Source organism: Enoplosus armatus, chromosome 15, assembly GCF_043641665.1.
Source record: "Enoplosus armatus isolate fEnoArm2 chromosome 15, fEnoArm2.hap1, whole genome shotgun sequence".
In the NCBI taxonomy this organism is placed as follows: Eukaryota; Metazoa; Chordata; class Actinopteri; order Centrarchiformes; family Enoplosidae; genus Enoplosus; species Enoplosus armatus.
Window position 1 is genome coordinate 16,985,420 of NC_092194.1, and position 22,227 is coordinate 17,007,646.

Here is a 22,227-nt window from a genome sequence, read left to right on the forward strand (position 1 = left end):
GCAAGCCAGCAGAGAGACAGCCACACACTCCAGCCTATACACACATGCAAGTACACACACGGGTAAAAAATGTCGTCTCTTGAACTGAAATCTTGACTTTTTACTTAAATTTGAACTGTTATTTTATATTTGTACATCATTAACATCCCATTTTTTCCCTGTAGGTACTTGGCTCTATACAAGGGGTTGGTGCCCAAGATAATGAGGCTCGGACCAGGTAGCAAGATAAAGTTCTTATACTGATATTAAAATGATCCTTACAATCACAAATTGCCTATTACTACAGATGGGAAAAGGTTCAGTTTGAAATAGACCTAGTTTTTGTTTGAATTATATATTTTGAGATTGGTAAATAATGAGGCGGGAACAAGCACTACTTCCCTCTCAGACGTATTGATTCTTACTGTTTTGTAGCGTGAACAAAATAACAAAAATGTCAAATCCATGTTTTTTTTTTTCTGATATCTATGTAATGTTTGAATGAAAGCTAGAACCACTGTCATGGAAAGCCTTTGCATCTGCATTTTAGATCACATTCACTAAGATTAGATCACTAACACTAATTTTCTATTGGATTATTAGATCACGCTGCTTATTCACTAGAAGGGAACTATGGTTTGATTCACTGTGGCTCTCTGTTCTGTTACAGGTGGAGCAGTGATGCTGCTGGTCTATGAATACGTGTCTGGGTGGCTGCAGAGGAACTGGTAACGAAAAACAAACCAAGGAAAGGAAACCCACGAGAGTGCCTTATGGATTGTGCCTCATTGCAAATATAGTTAACCGACTCCATTAACGTCAGACCAAATTGTTTTTTTGTTTGTTCCTTTTACCTTGAATACACAATACTGCTCTGCACAAATACCAAATCAGCATTATAATATATCAGAGAATGCAGCTTTCTAAGGATAAACTACATCTTCATCTGAGTCAATTTCTCAGGAATTAAAAACAGCTGCAATATTTGAACAGTGACAAATACATTTCTAATAGAAAGCAGGTTTTTAACAGTCGATCAGTAGGTTTTAAAGGCCCTGAAAACCTATTTTCTCATTCGGCTTCTTACTCAATGAACTCCTACATGAACACAGTGGTTTCTGCTAAATTTAGAACCGTTTTGGTTATTTCACATGAAAGATTTACATATTTTTCTTCTTTGAAGTGGGCGGTGCTCATTTGGAAAAAGAAAGCGATACTTCTGTGCACCAACTGGAGTTTAGCTGATCTGACGACAGTTGTGGGGTTGTTTGCTTGCCAGTATTGTCTGTCACACCCACACAGTTCTGATAAAGTTTTTGAGTTAAACTCTTAGAGAATAATAACCAAGAATGTTTTTATTGAATACCTAATGTTATAGAGGCTTTACTCGACAACCACAAGGACTTACCAAAATAAAAATAATCTCAGCTCCAGACCCACTATAGAGCACTCAAGTATAAATCATCATTATAAAGCTGCACATTATATGTTATATGACGGAACAAACACGAACTGAGTTCAGGTGAGACTCACTCCCTTAGACCAGCCTGACCAGAGCTCTGCTGGACTCTGGATCATCCATCTCTATCGAGCATCACTCGTGTCTTAATAGAAACTGCTCATTAAGGAGCAGCTTGTGAAGTCGCACACGTGTCTATACGCACATTTACAGACTGTTTGTATTTACACATCTTCATATACATGATCGCAAATATATACTGTGATCACACCCATAGTACTGAGCCTTATTGTATATCTCAAACTGCCGCAATAGTGCCCAGTGATTCTTAAGGAGAATTATTGCGTATAAGAATTACTTATACACTGACTTTAAGGCCTATTGCAGAACTTTTTTTTATGAATATCTTCTTGCTGACTGATATTTTTATATGAATCAGACTAGATTTAAATCTTTATTTTTCAAGCATTTATTGGAAAGAAATTGTGTTAATCTGACTTTTTTTTTTTTAATTTTAGCATTTGTGGAAAGTTACTTACATGTATTGGTAACAAATAAAAAGGAATAAACTTCACTTCAATTCTTCACTCGGGTTCCTCACTATGTGTGTGTGTGTGTGTGTGTGTGTGTGTTTTAAGCACTTGTGTGTCCTGTAACAGTTTGTGTTGTTGCATGTTTGTCTTCTCTGGAAGCGTTTCAGCTTGGCCTTGATATAAGCACCTTCCTTCAGTTTACCACATCGTCACCCTCCTCGTCTTTCCCCGCATCACTTTGTTGTTTGAGGACCTGTCAGCAGTAGAAGTTGCATGAACCTACCGAGAGTCAGTCTTTTCTCTCTTGGTTGTGGGGGGGGGGGGGTGCGGGGGGTCGGTGCCTGAGCATAGCTTTAGTGCAAGCTAAAACAACAAGCTCAAGAAATGCAAATGTGGCTGCAGGAATTGGTGGGGTGGGGGGGGGGGGGTGTTACCGCACACATTCTGTCCCTCTGCCAGTCTATCTCTTACACAAATATGCAAACACACACACACACACACACACACACCTGTTGCACAGCCTTAGGGGTAGTGGCTGCTCTGTAAGAGACTCATCTTAACCTCATCTGGTAGTAGCTTATACTGAGCCACGTTGGCATTTGACAGTCATCATTAATGTGGGAGTTTCTCTCTGCCAAAAAAATGGAGCGGCTCCTGGTCTTTTGCCTGGGGGGGGAGGGGGGGGGGGGTGATAGACTAACAACTGCGGCTTGCAGACTGATGGAATTGTAAGCGCTTAACCTGTCCTTTTCTGTAATGGAGTCCTGAATGCGTGTGTTTTTCCTGACTTGACAGCTTGCAACATGCACCGCGTGTATTGCCGGTTGCTGGGCAACGGAGCCACCCTTCACCTGGATTCCCAGCTCACCGCACTGATCATAAATCATCAGCTGCAAAGTCCCCTTCTCCTCATTTTGCTTCACACCCTTCGTCCACGTGTGTCCCTCATCTCCACCCGTAACATTTCACTTCAGCGGCTCTGACGAGCCCGCGCTTCTTTCGGCTTTACCTGCCTTCCCCCGACGCAGACGCGCATACTGATTAACAGGCTATTGATTTCAAATGTCCAGGATTTACACCGCATGTCGTAAAAGCAGTGATTCATGTCAGTGTGATCGAACACGAGAGCCACATGCCTACATACCAAAGACACAGAACCAGACATGTTGTGATTTTCCGACCATTTTTCTCTTCCTTTTAAGAGGTTTTACTCACCTGTCTGCTCGACGTTGCTGTTTTAAGGCATTAAGCAAACACTCTGGCTGCTGTCAGCTTCTTCTGAAACATGTTCATTAAGCAGGAACACGCACGGAGCCCCGCGTTCACCCGGCGCTGCACACTCTGCTCTGTGTTACTCTGCAAATGGCTGTCTTGTTTCTGATTGCATGTGGAGAAGTAAAGATAACCATATGACACTGAAGTCAGACTCAACATCATTAATTATAAACACGTGTCTGCCCCTATTTTTAAAACTGCGCCTCTTAGACCCTCTCCTGCACGAAGCTGACCAACATTAGACTACAACAGCAGGCATTATTAAGACTTTCGAGAAGCTCTCCCTCCTGTCTAGAAAACACACTGTTCCTATTTTTTTTAAATACTGGTGTCAATTAAGAAGACCACATTTTAATTTTGTTGTATGAGTCAGAGGAGACTAACAAGACTGTGCTCAGCTCGTGTAGCTATAGTTGAAAGGAAAAGTTGTTTGGTCTTGTTTGTAGGCTGAGGCATGTGACGACTTTTTTTTTTTTTTTTTTTTCTCAGTTAACCATCATTTACTGTAGGTACGTGAGGGCTGGCTGTTACAGCGACTGTGTGATCATCACGTCCCTGTGATGTGGTTCACGTACGGTCAAAGAAACACTACGATCCCTGAGCAACGGTCCGTGACCACTGGATGCGGGGAAGAGTGCTTTCCAAGTCAAATCAGGCCCTGCATGGGGAGGACTGTTGACACTGTCACATGGAGGGATTGTTTATGCTGTAACACGGCAGGGATGGAGACATGGGGCCATTAACTAGGCAGCCACCGCCCGATCCCTCAGCTGCAGGTAAAGCTATGTAAAAGAGCAGGTGAGCTATTTTATCAAGTTATTAATCTGCAGCTTCACGTCCACGCAGCCGCCCAGTTTGTCTAAATCTCTGGTTTCCACTGCAGAGCTAGACGAGGCTTGCCAGACTCGCTCATAATTTATTACACTACACTTTTCCCCCCTCCAAAACTTTCAGAAAGTATTTTTGCATCATTTTGCAAACATGTCATTTGTCAGCCGGTCTGTGTGCTTTTTCTTTTGTAATGAACATGTTGAGTTGGCCCTGACGAGCCCTATTTGGCCCTTTTGTGGCTGCTGAAGGTTCGCTTTTGGGTCAGATGTCTGATGACCTTGGAGACCGCAGGCCAATGAGCCTATTTGTGGCTCTCTGAATGCGCACCGACTCCACCTCTCTCCCCCCGGGGGAGTCTGGGAGTCCCCGGCTCACAGATCTCAAACTTTAATGCAGCAGTGATGTCCTAATTTACTGTGTCTGACACGCGGCTGAATCCAACTGAAAATATCTTTTATGACTGAGAACATTTTAAAACGATTTGAAATTATAAATGCATGACATTATTATTTATAAATGATAGTAGGGCTTTTACATAGTTGATTACACTCCTCTCTTGTGAAATATTTACTGAAGTTTCCAGAAGTTCAAAAGAACAAACAGTGACTTAAGAAAATATGTATATATATTTTGTTGTAATGCTACTGCATTTTGTATTTCTATCACTTCACTTTCAAATACAAAATATGAGCTTTAGATGCTAAATTTATTTAGGAAAATAGTGCAAAATATCTCTGTGTAGGACTACTTATATGTATATAATTTAATTTCTTTAAACCACGTATTCCTTTGTCATTGAGCTAATATTCAGGCGTAAATGTTTGTGAATATAGAAAGGGCCATATTAAGTGTAATGAGGTGAGATTATTTTAAAAGGACTGCTTCATGTGGTGACAAACACTGCGTGTGTGCTCAAAGCAGTGCTGATGAACTTTCCTAGCGAGCCGTGACGCTTTGGTAATAGAAAATACAGGCCTTGTATGAGCACACACACACACACACGTATACATTTTTTTTTTTTTTTTATGGAAAGCAGTTTCCTGCTCATGTAAAACAGGCCAGTAGGCTACAAAACTCTGGATTTAGCATCGCTCCACCAACAAAAAGAGAAGGGGAAGATGAATGTTTTTAAGCTGTGATGGTGTACTCACTGTCTTCTGCTCTCAGAATAAAAAACTGTTTCCCCCAAACAACCGGCAAACTCCATGAAGACCAATAACAGCCAAACAATTTAATAAGATACATTCAATTTCATTGTGCAACATTTGTCAATTGTTAATGCTCTAGCCTCCAACATAAGACCAATGCCAATTTTGTCTGAACGTGCGTGGAGATTCCCGTGCTGTCTGTGAGGCTAATTGCACTTCATTCAACGTACCTTTTAATCTAATAAATAAACTTCTCTCTGGAGCTCTTGCAATAGGCTACATTTTTAGAGAAGTGGGGAAAACAATGCTCCATAAGACAGTTAACTTTTTATCAAGACATAAACAACAACACAAAAGAAGCGTATAAAAACAATAGCAATTAATAAGCACCCTGAAACACTAATGCAACGTTTTTTTTCCCCCCTCTTCTTTGATTGCTTATTCATGAAGTTATACATTACCCCATTTTGCCCAAAGACATTTGCAGAAGTGTGCAGTAAAGAATCTGAGAGGAATTGTGTTGATGGATGGAGTAGCAGTCATACATCAGTCCTTCAGTACACCTGTCCTGCAAGTTCTTTCAGATAACAAGTTTGTAGTAAAAATTGACAGACTGTTAATTCCTCGTGTGTCTTTGGTCTGACTGTGTGTAGCAGTGAGGAGGAGGAGGAGGAGGAGGAGGGGGGAGTTACGTACAGAACGGCACAAATATGGGTCCTGGGGCCGAGTCCTTCATAGAAAGGAGGCAGTGGGAATGAAATGAAGCCACAGGGGACAGACTTGGTGTCTCCTGTCCTCGCCGTCTCTCACTCCCTCCTCCCCCTCCTTTCTTTCTCCCATCAGTCTGTAGGAGCTGACTTCACAGCGCCGAGGCGGTGACCGGGTGGATGGCGTCACGGTTGGCTGTCATGCTCTTGAAGGCCAGAGGGCTGGCGATGTCACAGCTGTGGGGAGATAGAGCACTGCCACTGGCCGGCTGCCATGTGGGTCCGGTCACATAGGCCGAGGTGGTGGCGCTGTACCCCATGTAGGGTGACGCTTGGGTGGGAGGGTGGTAGGGAGGGATGCTGGGCGCTGTGACATAGCTGTTCACTGTGGGCAATCCATTCGGCGTCTGGCAACAGAAAAAAAAAAAAGAGAATATTAGCAGGTGAAAATCTGCTCCCTGCTCGGTGTAGAAATCATGGTTACTCTGGACTCTCTAGTCGCTTGAGAGAGGATTAAGTAGCAAGACTCCCATTTTTAGCTGCATCATTTGAGTGACCCTAACCCAGGTAGACACACACAAGCAGCTGAGCTATAATGGAAAAAAGCTGAGGCAAACTGTAGAAGAAAGTGAAAGGAAAAGTTGGTTGAATTATAAACAGCAGAAACTTAAATTCTAACTTCACAGCCACCACATAAAAAACCCATTTTCCCAATTTTGATGAAAGTATGAATGATCAATTATGCGCTCTCATGCCCCTGGAACATATTAAACATGTATTAAAACCATACATGCATGATTGCCCTCCTGTCTATGGGACTTGTTTTCCACCCTAAAGTGGACATTTCTCAGGGCGGCGTTGATATACCACGTCAGACGATGGGAGACGGGGGTGGTTGGGGGGCGCCACAAAACAGATGTCACGAGAGATTGAGAGTGAAAGGGCAGGAAGAGGGGAAATATGATAGAGAATGAGGCGAGCATAGGGTTCGAAGCATGAATGGGCTTTGCCTTTCTGGCACAGCGACAGGACTTAACTTGAGGAATTCACCAAAGCATTTCAACAGGGAGGCCGAATTTCTGTTCCTGGGTGGTCTGCGACTACTGAGAATTATTTTTTTAAATTGGGATCCTCTCTGTTTCTTTGACTTGTTTCCTTTGACTTGCTTGACTGACAGAGTCACTGGCTATTTCTTTTAAAATACATATGAAAAATGATACTCTAAACTGACATTCGTGGATTATAAATCATAACTCTAAGAGAGAAAACTGGTTTCCACTGTGTGTGCACGAGCCTGTGGGTGTCTGTGGGTCTGTGCCGGGTGACTGTGGGTGTCTGGGTGGGTGCTTGTCGGTGTTTGCGGGTGTTTCTGTGTCCTCACTTGGCTCAACGACACCGAGGCCGCACAAGCTTTGAGCTGAGTTTTAAAATAATGGTTTTTTCATTTAAATCAATTAGTCTCATTAAATATTTTTTCCAAAGATTATCACATGTTCCGCTAATGAAAAGCACCGTACGTAATACACACACAACTACAGTACATGTACACATACACATACATGATGTATACTGCACACATAAATACATACACACACTCGGTATGTGAAACCCCTTTCAGTATAATACAATCTACTACGAGAACAGCACCAGACATGTGACACAAAGCCAACACATTATAAAGGTTTACAAAGGGTGTATTTATGGCAGTGCTCTTGTATCAGATTGCATAATTTGTTTAGGTGTCCCTGTTATTTTGTCCACCCTTCTTCCACCACCCATTACTAAATACTATAAAATGATGCGATATATATGTATATCTTAGAATCTAGAGATGTTTTTGATTTAATATTTATTTATCTGTAAAAATATACTATCCTATACAAAACTTCCATTTAAAATATTCTTAATTTAAAAAATCTTCTCTTCTTTTGTTAATCCAAATATTTGAATAATAATACCTGTGTTGGTGTTTTGAAACCTTATTATTAAGCACAAGTAAAATCAGAATAGAATAATGAATAATGAAAGCATCGAGGCCATTCATCCAAATAATTACAACTCAAGCGGATTCACTTGGTCACGCTCTGATTTCATTGTTTATATTTCAAATAAATCATTAAAACATTTGAACGGAAAGCACGTTAATCTAACGTGAACAAAAAAAAACATATTTTACATTATATATAACTATTTGTCGTTAAGAGAAGAACGTTTTCCTGAATGTTTCAGTCTTTTTCGAAACATGGACGGAATCGTCTCCGAGCCGCCGCGCGCACTGAGCTCGTGACTTAACCTTAAATCTATTTTAATGATGCTCCTCTTCCTCTTCTTCTTCTTCTTCTCCCAGAGAAAAACCTGAGACTCCCATGGGTGCATCTGCCCTCTGAACAGCGCCTATAGGCCACATGTTTCTAACCGCAGCCTCTGGCCTTAAACAGGAACGACTCATATTTGACAAAAATAAAATGACCTTTTGAAGTTCAACCTTAAGGAAAATATTTTTTAAAAATTAGTCCTGTAGCTGTGAGAAACGTGTGAAAAACACGACGTGGAGAAAGAAGAAAACTGTCAGCCTCCGTTTTGCGTGACATCTCTCTCTTTTACTGTCTCTGTCTGTCTCACAAACACGCACGCAGATCTATTTAACATCAGATCTCAGCAGGCTGCAGCGGCTGCAGCGGCTGCCTGAGTGACAAAGACACGGTCAGACCTCCGCTCCTTTTGGTGCAACAGTTACTTGCTTCACCCATTCTTTGTTTTTCGGGCAATAAACCCAGTAATTTATAGAGTTGTTATTTTCTGCGTTTAATGGCTCACTTGTGTTTCTGTATAGCTGGTTGGCTCAGTGTGTCCCATCTGAACGCTCCTCATCTCGCAGCATCGGCCCTGAAAACTCCCCCCGTCATAAATGGCGAAATAAATTATGCGGCATGAAATTGTTTTGGTTTTTTTATTTTTTTTTATTTTCTTGTCTGTCACGAGAATCGCACGCCCTGTCAAAATAAGAGAAAACAAGCACGTGTGGGCGCGCGCACACACGGTGTCATCATTTGTTAACTTCTCTAGAAAACCAAAAAAATAAAGAGTTTACAGAAACTACTCAAATTAGTTTTGCATAGAAAAGTGGAGACAGAGCGTGGATAAAAATCTAAAATGATGTTGGGACTATATGTCTTACATTTGGGCTAATTTAATTAGGCTCATGGCGAGTTCTCGCCCTTTAAAATTGGGAAAATATTTGATATTTTTATTAATGTGAACGTGTGAAATTCGGCGTCGATGACTGTATGAATCACGCTCCTGTCTTATTTTTGAATATTGCTATTTCACATCTAGTTTAACTTCATGCGCAATAATTAGTGTCCCGACAGTTGAGTCCTGCACGACGAAATATTAATCAGCCACTGTAGTTTTTAGACCAAGTCTGCAGCGGTCAGTCCTTCTATGCAGTTCAGTGTCTTGGCTCAAACCTTGCATGGACTACATCACTGAAAGCAGCCCATTAAAGGACTGTAGGCCTTTGCCTGAATCATTCACCAGGAAACCGAAAACAGGCTACATATTAGTTTTCTCTTTCTTTATGGGTCCAACCAGTCTCTGAGTGTCAAGCACGCTACAATTAATTTCAAAAAAGCCAACACACCAAGCTGGAAAACAAGGATCAAGAGAATCACTGTCCCATCCAGAACTCTTTAACCTGCTAATTATTAAATAATTTACACTCAAATGATTCATAAAATCACTGACCATGCAGCAGGACCTACAGGAAGTGCACCTTGTAAAGCCAAAATAAAGACATAATAAGATATTGTTTAAAAAAAGAAAGAAAAGAACAGCACTATTGCCAGCTAGCCAACAGAAGGAGCGCATTAATGCTGTGAAAGGGAAATGTCCAAGCCACATAATTATTCAAATATTATGAAATACTCAAGACTTCAGTTAGATTAATAGCCTGATGGCAGGAAATCTGGATGGCCTCTTTTCACTTTAGTTGCATTTTAGGTTACAAAGAAAAAATGAGAGGTGTCCTTTTTTTCTTTTTCTTTTACCTGTGTGTATTTTGCCTCTGCTTCTAAATGCGGTTTATCCACGCCATTGACTAGCGCAGAGCTTGCTGGTGGGAAATTAGTCCTGTTTATTTCGCTCCATTCTTCTAGTTTGGCGCTGGGAAAGGATGGACTGTCACTAACTGGGGGGGCAAAAGAGAAAGAGAGAGAAGAGAAGAGAGAATAGTCAGAGGGGGGTGGGGGGCTTTTAAGATTATAGGAAAAGACCCGCACAGGCCGCAGCTTCACGTGCATCCATCAGGCCCAGGTTAGGCAAACGCAAACAAATAGCTCATTTATCAATGGGCTTTCGTGTGCGTGAAGTTTTCAGAAACTACTCGATCAGTTACACAAAAATATAAAAATGTACATAATCTGATATAGAGCGTTTTTTTTTTCTTTCTAATTCTCTGCAAGTGAGACTTCTTAAAATACACGTTTTAGATATTTTCCTCAACCATGAATCAATAAAAATGATCAGGAAATCAAATTTTTCTGTTAAGGATTTCGACTAAAAACATTGACCACTGAGCGAAAAAAAAAATAAAGTGAAATGATCTGTCATATTTCTTCGCGTGTGTTTAGACTGAAATGTTTTGGTTTCCTCGCGAGGATCAGATTGAGGATCAGATTGAGGCCCAGCTGAAGATGGGCACATGTGAGACGACTCTCTGGTGGGGGGTCAGGGACATTTGAGCCATGCTGTCGGGGCCAAATTAGATTTACTTTCACCGTCTCCCTCCTTTTGTTGCGTGATGGATATTATATTATACGCAGCTCCCAACGTTTGCACTGGGAGAAAAAAAACAAGCCCACCAAAGTTCTAACTCGACACAGAGCTTTTTTAAATGTGCGTTTTGTACATGTTGAAACAGTATTTTTGCTGCATGTAACTGGATTCCCTCACAGGAATGAACTCCACGCAGCCTGTATGTTTAAGCCAGTGTGTTCCCGCATGCGCGTCCAATTAAATACTAAATATGAGTAAAATCACTAATAATGCATCATATTAAACCTGCACATACTGTCTTCAGTTTTAGCTGTTAGCTGCCTCTTTTCCATAAATTCCATTTTTAAATATATATTTTTTTAATAGTCTGACTGAAATCTTTTTGGTGCAGATGAGCTCTCACCTCAAATGTAGTGCGAAACTTAGCCTTCAAAAACCTGCCACAAACATCTGCTAATAATTTGGATATTGCATAAATTGTTTATAAAGGCGGCCTTTCAAAACACAATCCTCCTCCTCGTGATTTCTCGCGGATGTCAGCCTCACATTTATCTGGTTCTAGATTGCCCCGAGTCTGGGGCTTTCGCATTGGCGGGTGGAAGGTGGAGAGGAGCCGGGGCGTGTTTCTGCATGGGAGCCATGAATCCTGACAGAGAGAGGGAGACTGCTCGCAAACGGGACTGACAGCACTTCCCCTCCTGCCACTGGAAAACAAGCTCTCAGAAAATCCCTTTCACAACACCGAACCGACCATTAACACTGATTTATGCCGGATCCTGTTTCACTGTTTCCAAAACAGTTGTGGTCCAGTTGAGTGCAAGCCAAAGTTATCTGGGCCTACCTGCATGTGACACATATACGACAAACATCAACACATGCTGCGGAAAGGCATATCTTAATGTGAGCAGGCTCTTTTTTTTTTATGCCCCCGAATTGCGGTTAAACCCGCTGAATGCGCAGCCCTGCACAACACGCCTGGCTCCAAGTCATGGCAAACATTCAGAACACCTCATTTTGATGCACTTCATCTCACCGCCTTTCCCTCCGCTGTCCCTCTAATATTCCACATCCGCCTCTTAATTATTACTGCAAGCCGGACCATCTGTTTCTGGACTAACCTGCATCCCTTTCAAATCAATATCAGCAGGCAGGTCAAATGGCATTTAAGCTCTCGCTCGCTCGCTCTCTCCGTAGAGGCCTGTGAGTTTATAACGTCCCAAAAGTTACTTTTGGAGGCCTATAAAAACAATTAGAGTAACTCGAAGAGAAAAAAATAAATCCACTTTCCCTCAAACACACAAACACACACACACACATTCGCACTCTTGCGCGCAAAACCCCTTCAAAAGTTGTTTAAATGTATTGCAATAAACAAATGCAACCGCCCTCCATGCAGCCATGCTTACTTTGTTGCTCTGTAATAGACCGTATCCCCAGAATATCTGTGACAGAGTGCGAGGAAGGCCATATCCTGTGCATGGCCATGTGTCCGGGAAGGGTGGGCATGCCAGGGGGAGTGGGCACTTTGGATGTCGGGTATGAGTATAAGTGGTTGTAGGGTAACGTTGGTTGTGGCGGTGGGTGAGGCGCTTGCTTGCCCGACTCGTACTGGCTCTGCTGGGACAGATTCCCGATCTTGTTGCGCAGGATCCGACTGATGGAGCTGACGGAGGGCAGATTGAACTTGTCGCAAACCCCGTCGGCGAGTAGCCTGTCCCGGATCTCCCAGGCAAAAATCCCCGGGTCCCTCTGCTTGTATGTCCGTATGTGCTTGACCACGGTGGGTGTGGTGACCCGCGGCTTGCTGCCTCCGATGGCCCCCGGGAGGATGGAGCCGGTCTCGTTGTAGCGGGCCAGGATCTTGCTGACGCAGCCGTGGGAGACGCGCAGCTGCCTGCTGATGTCACAGGGTCGAATCCCGAGCTGGGCCAGCTCCACTATCCGGAGCCGGATGGCGTTGGGGAGCGGCCTGCCGTTCACGAAAACACCGCCGAGCTGGTTCACCTCACCGAAGGCTGGCTCTGGTGTCAAAAACAAACACACAGAAGGGCAGAACAATGAGACAGCGATTAGATAACCAACCCAAGGCCGGCCACAGACTGCTCTAACCCGGGTTAAACCACATATTTACAGGGCCTCATATTTCTTACCAAACACATAATTGAAGGCTATAATCAAATATTGCAAAGATATTAAGTGTCACTGTTTTTATTCCAAGTGTTTGTCATTTATAAGAGCAGCGTGTAACAAATACTCTTCACTTTCATGTGTCCTAATAGTGTATTTTAAAAATCCTTCATTACGCAAAGGCGCGTCTTTTTAAGCTTTAAGTGTTTTCACCGGAAAAGTCTTCACGCTAAAATACCAGTTGATCACTTTGAGTTTTGTGTAATGTTTGGGTGAAAAGTACCAACCAGTCGCTGGCTGTTAGTTGTCTTGCACGCAGGCTAAACTTCACACGGGTGTCCAGCGGCCAATGCCAAAAGCTCATGCGTAACTGACACATAAGAATTCAGTCTGCTGGTTTCTTCCCTCTGGATTAACCCGCCAAAACATCACACACCGACAATATCTCGCTTTACTTTTTCCCACCTTGCCGTTGGACCGTTCGCTGCATCCCTGACAAGAAAAAAAAAAACCCCGATCCAACATTGAACTCACCCATCGTGTTAAAGCCGCAAATGAAGAATACGGTGTCCGGTTCGTGCCTCCTGCGTGGATCCTGCTCCGCGTCCAGCGTGTCCACCGTCCAAAACCGCGTCCAAGAAAATCTTCTTGCGCGATAAGGAACGAGAGGGACAAAATTCTCGATCTGTTTCCTGACGGCGCCGGAGACAGGCTTACATTTCAATCTGTTGAAATCAGGAGGCTGGACTTCCAACGCTTCTCCCCTGCTGATTGGCTCGACTCTCCAATAGACTTTCGAGATTGCTCAGAGCTGCGTTGCTATTGGTTCAAAAGCTTGACATGACAAGTCCGCAGAGATCCCCCCCCCCCAGTCCTCCTCCTCGTCCTGCTCTCTGCCATCAGAAAGCTGGGATATACCACCATGAATGCGTTTGTTATTGAGACAGATAGGGTGAGTATAACAATATCAAGATTCTGGATCAGGTCTTCACTTTTCAACAGAGATGTGGCGCCAAATAAAAAGATGCGTAAAAAGCTCCAGTGGGCGACCATCACAAGGAACCATCACCTGAGAAAAAGATTTCTATTTTCATGAAAACCTCTGGCAATTAAAACCCATTCTAACTTTCATTAATTTAATCTTCTAGTTTTGTTTTTATAACAAACATTAAACATTTCAAATGAAATAAAAAGTTGAAGTTTATGATGAAAACAAAAAGGTGGAAAACGTGAGTTTTGGTGGCTTTACGCTCCACTACAGCAGCCTTCATCTTCACCTTTTAAATGGCACCATTAAGGGAATGGGAGGAAATGAGTGATTGGTTTTGAGTAATGTAATTGGCTGCGTGATGTTTGTGAATTGTGTCTCAGAGCGCTTTGAGGATTATCACACATTTTTCCTCATTTGTCACCCCATGTTGGTACTCTCCATTTACGCATCAAGCATCGACCGCTACACTTTTGTTAAAACGAAAAAAAGAAATCCTCCACGGGGACGAATGTTTTGTTTAAAATGAAGCGAACATGTTTAACCTTTTTGTAAAGAATCTGTCTGGTCATGCAGAAGATAAACGTCAGATTTAAACCTCCGCCAGATTTATCTGTCGTGCCAATATTAAATAAAATATTATGCGATTTATTTAGACGTGTGTGTGTGTGTGAGTGTCTGTGTGTGTGTGTGTGTGTGTGTGTGTGTGTGTGTGTGTGTGTGTAAAACGAACATTACACGTTCAGGTGTTGTTTTAATAATTTTCACTCTCCCTCTCAGTCCATTTGATTTGCATCGTGCTTTGCACCGGACAGGCCAAAATGTTGCCTTTTTTTTGCCAAGTACGCGCTGCAAGCTTTTACGCATTCCGAGCTCTTATATGATAAAGAAATAACCTTTTTATGTCTTAACCTTTTACATAATTATCTCTAAGACTCGAAGCGTGCACGCCAATATCTTTATAAAGGGATTATTTCTAACTTAACTACCTCTGCATACACGCATTCGCTGTACAGAAAAAAACCCCACCACTTGCAAGTCATAAGAAAGATTTGTTGCTTCCCGACACGAGAAACAAACACACGCCATAACTTTGCACCTCCACTCTCTCCCCATTCTGACACATGCTTTGGGTTTTCTCGTGTCATATTTTAAGAAAAGGCCACGGCGCATGACTGACCTTCATCTCTCTACAACCTGAAGGGATCAACGTGCATGTAAACATCAAACGGCGCTCCTGCAATTAGGAGATATTGTTGGAAACCCTCTGCTGACGTTAAACACCGAAGCAGCTCCGAGGGGCCAACATGTACACAAAGTGCTCCTCAGTATTTGTTTCAGCACGTTCAGCTCTCTGGGCTGGATGCCGGAGAGTAAACGTACTTTACATACATTTTTTTTGTTTAGTTTTCCCACCTTTTCAGGGTGGCATAAATCTCTGAAATGGCGCAGATTCCAGCGTGCGCCATAACACTAATACGAGCCAGTAGACGTCTTTAAAGGAGGCGCATATTAACGCATTTCTGGAGATATTTTTGTTTAGCCTACATGGAGCGTTATTTGCCTTAACACGACCGACTGGGGGTCTTAGTCTCATTTTTAAAATGTTGTGCCCCCACCTGCCCACCCTGCTCAGCTCCCAGGCCACTAATGCGTCAAGGATAATGTTTACTGTGGGGAAACGTGCTCAACTTGTTTCCACTGAGGTTCCTCCGGTGGCTGAAATAACAAAAGGTCAGTGGTGAGGATCAAAGGTCTCCGCAAACTGCTCCATCTTCAGCAGTTTTAGGCTGAACGGACCCCCCCCCCCCCCCCGTGATATAATAGATGTCCACCTGAGGACGCTGCGTCTTCATCTCATTAATGACATCTCACAACAACAACAACAACAACTGGGAAATATTAACATTAAGTCGCTCTTTGAAATAAATAATTGCAGGTTATTGAAATCATGCTTTACAATTCCCACGCAGTCACTCAAATAATTAGATTATTACACTAAATCATTGTAATAGATCCGGCAGCGACTATTATTATTATTATTATTATTATTATTATGCGTCAAATTTGCGCATAGGCCCTTTGTTAATAATGATTTCCAGACTCTGCAAGGCCGTCACATGCCTGTACAGCTCACGCGCCCAAACTCGTCCATGTCGAATTGAATTGTTCGTACCGCCCGTGAAGGCAACGCATCACTTGTCAGACAAATTGTGTAACGATGAACTCAAAAGCTTCGACTGCAGCTCTCTGCGGGAGACAGGCCGACTTTATCCCCGCATCTCACGCAGTCTCACTGTCCCTCCCGTAATCTATGATTTAATGCTTGAAGGGCATTTAGTAAATAACAGCATCCTCTTAAGTTTCTTGCATTTCCTCCTGTTTGTTTGCAGCGAAGTGACCTGCAGCCTCTGTGGATGCAGGTTTCTCTCCCTAAAAATGTATATTTTCTTTTCTCTTTAAAGAGTCGTATTACATTTTACAAACCTGCTGAACTTGCTTTGTAAGATAATGTAATTGTATCTGATTAAAGTCGTGGAGATGCGAGACATGGATGAACATAATGATTTACGTCAAGAATCACAACTATTTTAAATATAAAATAATCGGTGTATTATAGAGTATTAACTCTGTAATTTGTCTCTCTCGTTCACAGATTTGTTCTGTTTACCTTTTGCGGACTCAGCTCTGGTCCCAGCTGGGTCGTGGACTTTCTGTATACTGAATACTGGCTGACCTCGTACCTGTTTATATCGCAGCTTTCTTTCATGTCAAAGTGTTTGCGTTGGTCATAATTGAGTTCACGAGTACAGACGGTTGTTATTGACTCAAGATGATGGAGGAAGCATGTAGCATGCATCATTAAAATGCATATATATATATATATGTGTGTGTGTGTGTGTGTTTGTGCTGCTTCTTTCAGGTTTCTGTCGTCAATGTGGCAACGGGACGAAGAGGAGAGAAGCTGAAATGAATTGATCGATATTTCAGTCTTTATCGGGGAAATGTGGCAGCTGCACATCATTAAAATGCAAATATTGAGTACAAAAGGTTTTTCTTCCCTGAAATCACCCAACATGAAAATACACACCTTCATCCACTCTCAAGGATTCAACTTTTAGAAAATGAAGAAGTCAAATATTATGTTGTTATAGATGACAGAGCGGCTGCAGTCTTTATTTCTCTGCTGCTCAGAGGAGAGAAACCTTCTGTTTACATCTTCATACTGTCCTTGCAAAACAGCCATAAACTGTGGTGCCAGCCGCTCCCACCTCAACTATCTCCTTCAAGTGTGGGCGAATTACTTTAACCACCTTTTTACATTTTCAACAAGTGAAGACTTGAGCAGCTTTTTTTTGTGTGTCGTTGTTGTCACCAGAGAGAGAGAGGCGGTGAAAAATACTTTATCCTGACTTCTCTGGCTGGGACTTTTTTCACATCAAGGAACATTTGAAACAAGCAAAAGAGCAAAAGAGTTGCCGGTTGCTTCAGGATTTCGATTTAGTCTGATCGAAGAAGTGAAGAAGGACAGTTTTAATATGTCTAAACAGCTCTGCTGTATGATAGTAAGATCCATCATGCTGCTGTAAACACAAAGTGGCTAATGGCCCAAAACAAACGTAAATCAGTAGTTTGAATCTTCTACAACATCGTCTATTTGTATATTTTACCTCAAAATTAATGTGTCTCATATCCGACATCTGTTCTTCATGTAACAGTGAGATTTGAGCTCATTTATACACCAGTCAATAACCAAATTAAAGCAAAACTGCAACGAAGTTAAAACGATAAAAAAAAAAAACCCACGACGTCTCGTATTGTTGTCAAACCAAAATAATTTCAAGCTTGAAAAGAAAGAATCAAAACTTTAAAGATTGTGATTCAGCACCTGTCAGCATGCATTCATTCTCTGTAGAGGATGATGATGATGATGATGATGATGATGGTGGTGATGAGAGGGAGTGGATTCCGCTTCCTCCTTCAACCATCTTAATGATTTACAGTTTAATACGCCTGCGATCAGATTAATTAGAATCAGGTCACAATTATTCCTTCATTAGTTTTACTTTTTTTAAAAGTAGTCTGAGCTTCAATCTCTGTCAGTCAGATCACATCTTCATCTTCATCTTCATCTTCCAGGGCTGCAAGAAGTTGAATAAAAGCTTTAAACGTAAAGAAATAAACTCACTTGACAACAAATCAGAGACATCACACAGTTTTAACTCCGTCATCATAAAACGCGCAATCAAAGTCATGAATAATAAATAAAACATCATTTCAGGAGTTAAAATTAAAATCTGAGGAAACGAGACAAAACAATCTCAAAGTTAAAAAAAAGAGTAAAACTCAGCTGTAACTTTATGTCATAAAACATTTTCGATTTCAAAAAAATAAAATTGGTAATTTGAGCTGTTGTCATTCTGATCTGTATTTAAATATTCCCCCTCTATTATAAAATAATACTTAAAACATTAGTATTACCTATTATCAGTAGATCGTGCACAGCGGTGCAGACACATTTTTCTGTGCAGTGATTTTGTTTTTGTCATAATCAGATCCATCCGCGTTCAATTTATTACAACCTGACATCATACATGACTTTGTATCAGTGGGCCTGAACTTCAACACTTCAGCATAACTTCTTCTATCGAGAGAGAGAGAGAGAGAGAGAGACAGAGAGAGAGAGAGAGGAGGAACAGGAGGTGGACTGAGACGCGTTGACTGTAATCCGTCAACTGATTCTTCTCTGTGCTCCAAAAAAAAAAGCAAAATAAAATAAAAAAAGTGCAGGAGAAATTTTCTAATCTGTGATAGATGCAGAGCCGCTGTGCTGCTCAGATTCTCCGTGGAGAAAAGCTGCAGAGCGGTGGGGGGAGAAAAAAGAAGTTTCCCGGTTTAATGTTCCCAGTAAGATCCTGAGGGAGATCCAAGTCCCCACTAATAACTTATTACGGGGACGCGCAGTGATTTCTTGCTTCACAGAGGAGCTGCAGGTCTGTCATCTCGTACTAACTGTCCCCAAACTGACTGACGTCTGCTATAACATACACACGCGCGGAGTCTCGCGTCTGTGTCTGTGTGTGTGTGTGTGTGTGTGTGTGTGTGTTTGTGTGTGTTTGTGTGTGTGTGTGTGTGTGTGTGTGTGTGTGTGTTGCTTTCAGGAACAAGGCCCAGCAGTTTGTCACTAATCCGGGTTATTAAGGCGGAGGGAGATGTGGTGTCGCCTCCAGCTGTTTGATACAAATAAGATAGGACTATATGGAGCTTTAATGTGCGGAGGCTGCTGCTTTTCAGGGACACTCCATCACTCGGGCGCCTTTTAAAATAACCCGCACTGATGACTCTAACCTTTTGCAGCCCAAACGGCGGTGACACCATTAAAGTCTTTCTGCAGGTTAGCACTTCTCCCGGCCTGAGTGGCCCGGTAACTTTAGTGCGGCCTTAATGAGGACGAACGCGGGTTAACGACGTATGTAGTCGTGTTTCAGAGGCCAGGCCTGGGTTTCAGCAGAGAGGGACAAAAAGAAACAATATTTACGACACTTTTAAGCATACATCACTTTGACATCTGTTCGTCTGGCACCTGGCATCCATTAGTATTAAATATTTCATTCCGGCCTAATTTGGAGCGCTCTTTGTCCCGCACCAAGGACACTGAGAGAAAATGGAGAGCTGTACCTTCACCGCGCTTTTTACGCGGCGTTTCTTTTGTGCAGAAAAGTGCAAATGGGGTGTTGATACAGACCACACCGCCGCGTTATGCGCTAGAGCCGAGGAACCGTTGAGTCATACCTGGATTGGATTTATATTAAATTTCCTCGTCCATTAAGATCCCCGCGTAAAGCGCAGAAACATTCCTGCAATTAGTCAGTTTTTTGGGGGGGCACACGAGCGTCAGATTGTTACACAGTGTTATTAGATTACTGAGTGGACTGAGTGTTCAATATCCTCATAAACAAACAGAGGTCGACCAGGACTCAGATGTATAATGTCAGCGAGAACTGTGACAAAGCCCTCTGATATTGTTGGGGATTTAATTAGCCGACGTGGAGCCTGCCAGGAAAATAAACGAGTGAAAGTCAGGAATGATAGAAATGAGAAGAAGCCCGCTGACCGACAGCTCACTTGTGTGTGATGTAATTCTTTCTGCTCGGTGAAGAAGAGAGCAGTTCGCAGGATTCAAGCCGCACCGAGGCCTCCTTAGTCTGCTCGGCATGCAGCGCGGTGACACTCCCATCGTGCAAGTGGCGTGAGACGGTGACGCGCTGCCAAGTTTAATGACAAGAGGCATGTTGGAGGAATCTGACGCGGCATATTTAGGCTGCAGGATCAGGTACAACGAGGTGAATGCAGTGCTAAAAATAACATCCAGTACTTGTTTGTTTGGTGTGGGTTGTTTTTTATTTTTATTTTAAAGCAACATCTGTCCAGTTGTTTCCTGGTAGCCAATAAGGCTGAAATGTTAAAGCAGCTTCTTCTTCGTCTGTCCCTGAAGTCTCCCTGTGAGTCCTCTGTCATCTGCAGAGGGTCACTGATGCTGCGGAGTCAGACTGTGACGGACAGCCTGTTATTCCAAAATACAGTGGCGCCATCTGGTGGACACGTAGGAAGCAAAAGTCAGTCCTTACTGAAAAACTGCTGGTATTTTCAAGGAATACTCATGTGGTGGAATATAAGTACATTTACTTAAGTACTGTGCTAAAGAACAAATTCGATGTACTTGTATTTTACTTGAGTATTTCCATTATATGCAGATTTATTCTTCTACTCCACCACATCTCTGAGGCAAATATTGTTCTTTTTACTCCACTACATTTGTCTGACAGCTTTAGATACTTTTCAGATTACTATTACAGTGAATTTTCCCGGAGGATTAAGTTCCTTTATGGGTTGACAAAGTTCTTCTGCATCTTAAACTAAATAAACGATTTAAACCCCCTTTGGATTATCTGCAAAATGCATCGTCACAAAGCTGAAAAGACAGCGACGCTACAAACATACGATGACCTTATAGAATATGAAGCATCGCTGTAGATTAAACTACCCAACACTTTATAAAGTTGTTAAAATAAGCACAACCTTAAACATCTACAGCAGTAAAATGCAACGTACACATTAATGCAGCAGTAACATTAATCCAAAAACAGCATATTTATTAGGAAAACACTGACAGGGACCATTTTACTGCAGAATGAGTACTTTTACTTTTGATACTTGCTGATAATACTTAGATACTTTTACTTAAGTAAGTTTTAAATGTAGGATTTGTCTTTTACTTGTAGTGGAGTGTTTTCACAGTGTGGTATTAGTACCTTTACTTAAGTAAAGGATCTGAATACTTCTTCCACCACTGATAATACTCCTATTAATGACTACTGCCATTCCCTTGTGTATAAGTATAAGTTATAGTTATATTCTGTAAGGCTTTTACATTAATCTGGGAGTAATGACATAATGATATAATATATATAGTGCGTATAAACTATGTTATAATACTTTAAGTACATTTTCCTGATTACACTTTTACTTAAGATTTTCAATGCAGGACTTTTACCTAACATACCAGTATTTTCACAGTGTGGTATTAGTACTTTTACTTAAGTAAAGGATCTAAATACTTTCTGCACCACTGGCTGCCACCACGTTGTCCCTTAGGATTTAAATAAAGGATGACTTGAAAGCTCCACCCTCAGTTTGTGTTTGGTTAAAGGGTTAAAGGAGGGCTAACCTGGGGAGTCTGTCAGGTTTAATGTGTGACCTGTAGAGGGCAACCAAGTATCACACATGACCGACAAGTCCGAGTCAGTCCAGAGTCTTCGGCTGCTGTTTGTGCTCAGACGTTAAGAGTTTTGTTCTGTGTTATTTCTTGTCTCAGGTCTGTGCAGAGAGTGACAGCGACTCTGAACTGAAGCAGGTCATGAAGGTCATCGTGTCATGAAGTGTGCTCCTGTTGTAGAAGTTCAACACTGACCAGAATCTGAGTTTCAGGGGCTGCAGATGGTCTAAAGATCCCGATTTGATGCATGTAAGTGAACTCGTGTTTCTTTACTTCAAAGCGTTATGTTGATGTTAGAGATATGAGACAGTAGTGAGCAACACTTCCTGTTAGCTGAAAGCATCTATGTAGTTGTTAAAAACAGCCTGGAACTCCACTTTTTTTGTATTTGGTCTTTATAAATAATACAGTGTTTTACTTGTATGTATGTTTACATGTTTTCCTCCAGCGACTTCACGTCAGTAAATGTTTATTTGGCAGCTTTCTGCATCGATCTGTCCGATGTCATGAAGTTTGTGGGACTCACGTCGACACTGACGGGCTGTGATGACGGCAGGTGTGGAAACAACTGGGCTCAAAAGTGAGTGATATTTCATTATTTTGAAAGACTTTCACAGTTTCACATTA

The 22,227-nt window shown here is 42.0% G+C and overlaps 2 protein-coding genes across 2 annotated transcripts in view; one reads left to right on the plus strand and one right to left on the minus strand.

The window, feature by feature from the left end:
* slc25a21 (solute carrier family 25 member 21) overlaps positions 1 to 839 on the plus strand; it is an 84,351-nt gene extending 83,512 nt beyond the window's left edge. Inside the window, exons 9-10 of the mRNA XM_070920594.1 lie at positions 165 to 217; positions 650 to 839. Coding sequence (XP_070776695.1) covers positions 165 to 217; positions 650 to 711 — 115 coding nt within the window. The 3' untranslated portion in view covers positions 712 to 839. The remainder of the gene's footprint in view (positions 1 to 164; positions 218 to 649) is intronic.
* A 4,454-nt stretch (positions 840 to 5,293) lies between these two features.
* pax9 (paired box 9) lies at positions 5,294 to 13,500 on the minus strand. The gene is made up of 4 exons (XM_070920052.1): positions 13,370 to 13,500; positions 12,115 to 12,729; positions 9,982 to 10,121; positions 5,294 to 6,339 (listed from the first exon to the last, which is right to left on the minus strand). Exons 1-4 carry the CDS (start codon positions 13,371 to 13,373, stop codon positions 6,085 to 6,087), a joined length of 1,014 nt encoding a protein of 337 aa, XP_070776153.1. The 5' UTR covers positions 13,374 to 13,500; the 3' UTR covers positions 5,294 to 6,084.
* Between the last annotated feature and the right edge of the window lie 8,727 nt (positions 13,501 to 22,227).

Coding starts and splice junctions, on each gene's coding strand:
- pax9 (XM_070920052.1), bottom strand. Junction 10,122..12,114: donor GTCTATTACAGAGCAACAAA/GTAAGCATGGCT, acceptor TTGCCCCCCCAG/TTAGTGACAGTCCATCCTTT. Junction 6,340..9,981: donor CAGAGGCAAAATACACACAG/GTAAAAGAAAAA, acceptor TTCTGTTGCCAG/ACGCCGAATGGATTGCCCAC.